At 32.2% G+C, this 6,000-nt stretch overlaps 1 protein-coding gene across 1 annotated transcript; it reads right to left on the bottom strand.

Annotated features, from left to right (window-relative positions):
- Window positions 1–3,709: 3,709 nt before the first annotated feature.
- LOC149563416 (aluminum-activated malate transporter 14-like) lies at window positions 3,710–5,670 on the bottom strand. Its single transcript, XM_089828171.1, has 5 exons — window positions 5,349–5,670; window positions 5,100–5,237; window positions 4,666–4,787; window positions 4,400–4,543; window positions 3,710–4,294 (listed from the first exon to the last, which is right to left on the bottom strand). The coding sequence occupies exons 1-5, from the start codon at window positions 5,668–5,670 to the stop codon at window positions 3,710–3,712; spliced, it is 1,311 nt and encodes a 436-aa protein (XP_089684297.1).
- Between the last annotated feature and the right edge of the window lie 330 nt (window positions 5,671–6,000).

Raw genomic sequence — 6,000 nt, 5'->3', positions numbered from 1 at the left:
AGCTTTAAGATAGTTCACTAAAGAGAAAGTCATTGATATCCAAAAAGTGAATGGGGCCATCCAATTGAAGTGGGACAAGGTAGGCCCAAGTTGGGAGACTACCACTTACACTCCTCAAGGTGTAGATCCTCTCATTGGTGCTTTTGAGAGAAATAAAGAAAAATCTAGCAAGATTAATGTTGGTGAATTGGACTAGTCCTTCATGTGAAACAATATCGTTTTGTTAATTCTTTGTTATTAGCAAGATTTTTTTTTTTGTATATGATAAGCATTGTAACTTGTCACTATTTATTTTTTGGTTTTCTCATGAGATTACATGGCCTGGTTTCAAATTTAATATTCTTACATGATTGATAGTAATCATTATTTTGATGTTGTACTTCAAGTTTTTTATGCTATGTATGTAGTTTATCCTTTATCTTATTATTAAAAAAATAAGATCAAAAGTAAGCATGAGTATAACTTTATCAATTTTTGTGAAATTTTTGAAATGAAAATATGTACTTTTCATTCAGTTGACAACTATATAGCTCAACCAATTTGAGGTAGTCCCTAAAATTGGTAACAAAGTACTTCAAATAAGTATTTAGAGTAGACAATGTATGATTTAGATATCTAATTATTGAAAAAAAATAGGAATACTATATGATAGTTAAAAATACATATTAATCATTTTTATTATTTCTAGGATAAATATTAAATATAGGTAACAGGATAATATATATGTTCTACAATTTTTTGAGGTAGATAAAATTTAGTTTAATTTTAACACAACTTAGTGATTAATTGGAGGAAGTTTATAAACATGTGTGAGGGAAGTGTAGTGGAATTAAACTCTAATAAGTAAGCCTAGATTTAAGGAAAATAAAAAAAATAAAAACCAGGAAAACACATTACACACAATTTAACTTATGCACAATGTCATTATAGAGAAAAAAAGAAGAAGAAAAAGACATGTTACATAATTGTATACATGAGGTGGATAGTATTCTCAATTATTTTAATTTTATTAAATATAGTAAACCTAATAATAATTCTAACTATAATCCTAATGGTAAAATCTAAGTGTTGATCATAATTATAAACACTAACCTTGACACTAATATTTACTATGATGTGTCCCTTATCAGAACCATAATCCATACTATAATCTAAATAAAAAACCCTAAATTTTAACTCCAATCTTAAACACCCAAACAATAATTGTAGTGAGAATATTAAATAAATTAGGGTTATGATTTTTTATTACACTTACAATTAAAGGTGAAATTTATGTAAGCATAAGGATTAACATTTTTCATTAAAGTTTATGGTTAGAATTTGTATTATAGTTCAATTGTAGTTACGTTTATGATATATATATATATATAACCTTAACCTAAGTCTAAGTCTCTCTAACCCTAAATCCTATTTGCTAACCGCTAATCCTAATCCCACCCTAAATTATGATCCTAAATCATAAGTCCTAGTCACTATTATCAAACACTAATCCTAGCCCTTGTTATTGAATCATAATCCTAAATGTTGAACTTTAACCAAAATTCTCTCCTAATTCAAATTCTTCTCATAACTATAATACTAATCATGATGTAATATCATATCCTATTTCCATAAATAACTAAATAAATCTTAAATGATAAGCCTTAATCATAATCCTAGCTCTAAATGCTACACCCTAAATAATAAACTCAAATCCTAATCCCAATTACCACATCATAATCCTAAAAACTAAACCGTAAATCTAAATCCAAACTATAATCCTCAATGATAAACCCTAAATCATTATCCAATCCTTATGTTAAACCCTAATCCTAATTGCTAATCATCAAGTCTAAATATACAACCCTAATTCTAAATCCTAGCTCTAACTATTAAACCTAACCTTAATATAAATCTCAATCTTAACTATGATGCATACCCATACCATAACGCCCAACCTAATAATAACCATAAATGTTAAACCCTCATACCAAATCTAAACGACTAACCTTGAATCCTAAATCTTAAGATAAACCCTAAGCCTAAATGGTTAACCCTAATAACTTATTATGAATGTTAAACCATGATCCTAATCCTAAATGTCAAACCCTAATGCTTACCCTACCCCTTAAATCCTTACTTTAACTCTTGCCCCAATAAAAAACTAACCCTAACAAAAGTCCTAATAATGTAATTCTAGGTATTAAAATTAAATTTTAATTTATAAAACCTTCAATAGATTTAAATTAATTAATTAATATAAGATTTAGTATTATAAAAATGAGGTTTGAAGACTTAGAAAATAATTTTGAGAAAAATATTATTTTACATGAAACGTTAATCAATTACAAATGTATTAAAATAAACATAATATTTTACTCAAAGAGATTATTATAATTAATAATTATTATTATGTCTTTCATTTTGTTATGAATATCCTCGTGGAGGATCCTATTCAATTTCTTATAAGTTTCAAAAAAAACTATAACATTTTTCAACATTTCAAATCTTTTTTTTTTCTTTCTTTTTTCTTTTTCTTTTAGACCCATGAAATCATTGGCATACACATTAATAATGACTTACTTCAACATTTGCAAATGTGTGGATGTAAATATTTGTGTGTGTGCTTTATATAGCTATAAAATATGAATCCCTAGGTCTTTAGAAATCTTTCTATTCAAATCATTCATAATATTTAAAACAATTGGTTTCAAAACTTAAATATATAATATTTATTTAAGGTTTTCCATTGTCTTGTTTGAAGGTGGCAGTAGTTACATTGCAAACCTTTTGTTTGTGCTAAAAAAGTGTGCCCAAGCACTCTACACACCAACTTTCAAGTAAAAGGAAAGGTTTGAGATTCTTTTACTCTATTTTAAAGCAAAAATAATAACTAATAATAAATATAAAAATAATTAAATTTACTTTTAAATATAGTTAGATCAAATCATAAATAAAATCTAGAAGTAAATATCATGAAACAATGATGATATAAAGCAAGCATTTGAAGGAAGAGTGATATTAATATATTTAGAGAAAAACGTATGAAAGAAGAGAACAATGTTTTATAATCAGAAATATTTTCGATAAATATTGTTGATTACTACAAATATTTTTGGTCATGAATAAAGATATATTTGATATTTGGAACATAAGAGGTAGTGGTCCCGAAGAGGTAATATCAAGAGTTATAGAGATGTAGATATAGATAGTGGAAACAAATAAAGAATAATCATGATATAAAAGTATGTGATGAGATTATAATTATAATAATAAATAAGAATAGAAGGTATTATAGATTGATATTAGTAAATTAGAAAGAAGTGAAAATTAAAAATGTTATTTGACATCTGCTCAAACAAGATTGGAAGTAGGTGTAACAACTAGAGTTTTTAAAAAATTTACAAAAATTTACCAATGTCATAATAGTGTATATTGTTTTTAAATTGATTACTTGGTATAATTATAATATTATTCGATTAGACATGCATAGTGAAGTTAAGATATGTGCTCCTCTTAGAAAGATTGGGATTAGGAGTAGCTCATGGTGTCAGCAAGATGATATGACAATTGTGAGAGAGACAAAAATGAGACTAATGTAAATCATCAATACATAAAATATAATAATGCAATCATAAAATTTGACTTTTTTTTCGCAAGCTTAATTTTTCCCTTAGCATATGATGTTAAAAATTGACTCCTGTAGTAGAGTGTGAATTGAAGGGGAAAATCAGTCGACATTGTTGATATGTACACATCTTTCTGGCGTTCTTGCAAGACTGGGTCTCTGGATATAACTACGGGGAGAAGCAGATCTAGTTATCATTAAAGCCTCTTGATCCGACGTCGAAGGATTGTGAGGCTTGAATTTCGCCATTACCGCGAACTCTTCCACGGCGTGTACCACGTGCTCAAGGCTCGCTACGATCTCCACCACCAACCACGCAAACGTAGCCAATGGAAGTGCTTCTCCAAATTCAACACGGTGTCTCAGCATTAACCTCTTCTCGTCACTACTTTCTCCATGCCATGATCTTCTTCTCGTCCCCCACCTTACCTCCTCTTTTCTATTTTCATTCTCAAGTACGATTTTCTGACTCGGCGTTCTTGTTGTTGAATGTAGTAAGAGCTTTGGTTGAGAATTTAAGGAAACCTGAAGATCCTCCAGTGCATGTTGAACTTCTTCCAATATTGGCTCGAAGTCGTATATTCTCATTTGTTCAATGCAGCTTGACAGCTCTGCCAGTAATTTGGCTGCTTTGTCGGCGACGTTGGTGCATGGCTTCTTCAATAGTGAACGAAGGGAATGAGGGGTCTGAAACGTATGCAAAACAAAAATTCATCAGCTATAGTGCAGCATTGAAGATAATTTGTAAATTGAAGGTAATGATGCCAAATGAGGAAATGCATACGAATATACCTCGATTTCAGATCGAAGGCATCCGTGCAAGGCCACAATAGAATAAGCCAGATAACGAAGCTTCACTCCAATTTTCACATACTGCTTCCATGGATGCCGGCATCGAAATAGACCATGCCTTGGCTCCCACCTAGCAAATGCCTCCTGCAATTAACATGTACAATCACTGCTTTCAGACGATCCATTTAACATTCTTTAATGTCAAAAGTTGTCATGGCTACCACTTAATTAGTTTCTTCTAATAACTATATATTTTGTCGGCTTACCAAAGAATCGTCGGTAGCCTTTGAGTCCAGCACAGACTTGTATCCTCTGTATATGAAATCTTCCGACTCATCTTCCACCTTCTCATCAGTACGGCATCCGCTGAAATATTCATCCACGCATCCTGGCATCAAATATATCATGCCCATTACATTAGTCGGATATATTAACAAGTTAATCTACCGAACTGATAACAAGCCACACCAATCAAAGCGTACTAGTAGTTCATCTGTAACAGCCCATTGCGAAAAACACACATTTTACGCTGAAGAAAACGTTACGTTTTTATCACAATCAAAACAAGGATTTTTAACCTCAATTGTTTTCGTTCGGTTTTCTTACCCTGCAGAGATTTCCTGTAAAATGAGTGTAGTGGAGTACTAATTGAGATTTGGTGAATGCAACAAGGTGATTCCAAGAGAGCACAAAAACTCACCCACGATGAACAGGGAAGATCCCACTACAAACGCCTTTCCTCGCACTACCTTCTCTGACACGTGGCAAACGAGGAAGGCAAGAAATGCAGCCACCATGGTTCCAATTCCTCTGTTGAGGCCTTTCTTCATGGTAGCCCCTGCTCAAGCAGTAACAACAGCCATTCTAAACGTTAGTCGATTAGGGGGAAAAAGATGGTTGCGTTAGAAACAATCGAACAAGGGATAAATTAAATTAAACTAAGTCATACCCGCAGAGAATTCGAGAACGACAACGACAGTCATGACTGCCCAAATTGCATGGTTACCAAATCCCACCCTGCGGAATAATCGATCCCACAGAAATAACAGCGAAACCGATGACAATGCCAACCCAACTTTTATAGCATGCGTAATCCTTCTGGGATCCTCTCTTCCAACATCCATTATGTTTCTACACCACCCCATCACAACATTGCTTATATTTAACCAAATTTTTCTTAGAAATCCCCAGTTTCGAGACTCATTGTAGCTAATTTCTTCATTAGACGTACTGATGTTAATTCTGCATTCGCCGCTGCCAAGAGACGCCATGGTACACAAAATCGATTCGAACCGAAACCTGAGAAAGAGAGATGGATGACAATTCAATCAGATTTCAGATACAAGAGCTTAAATTTCAAGTAGAGGAGATTCAGCCAACCTGATTTATAATGTAATTTAATCTTTGTCTGAACAGTTACACAAGCGCTCAGAAAATCCAAAGAAGAACACCCTGGCAAAAATCTTGGGGCACCTTATAAATGAGTTGAATTGTAGTAAGGAAGCAGATCTTATAAATTCTGAGGATCGAGCAAACCGTTCATTTCTTCTTGCGGTTGCCTTACAAGATGGAAGAGAGAAAACTCGGCTGCTCGAATGAAT

The sequence above is a fragment of the Cupressus sempervirens genome, chromosome 4 (assembly GCF_028749045.1).
Source record: "Cupressus sempervirens isolate cs-2001-9-10 chromosome 4, ASM2874904v1, whole genome shotgun sequence".
Taxonomy (NCBI): domain Eukaryota; kingdom Viridiplantae; phylum Streptophyta; class Pinopsida; order Cupressales; family Cupressaceae; genus Cupressus; species Cupressus sempervirens.
This window is presented reverse-complemented; position numbering and strand designations above follow the sequence as displayed.

What these genes read in the sequence shown, in the direction of transcription:
- LOC149563416 (XM_089828171.1), bottom strand. Translation starts at nt 5,670, where the DNA reads ATGGCGTCTCTTGGCAGCGGCGAATGCAGAATTAACATCAGTACGTCT. An exon ending in ATCTTCCCTGTTCATCGTGG is followed by an intron (nt 4,788 to 5,099) that starts GTGAGTTTTTGT and finishes ATTTGATGCCAG; the next exon opens with GATGCGTGGATGAATATTTC. An exon ending in GCCTTCGATCTGAAATCGAG is followed by an intron (nt 4,295 to 4,399) that starts GTATATTCGTAT and finishes CATACGTTTCAG; the next exon opens with ACCCCTCATTCCCTTCGTTC.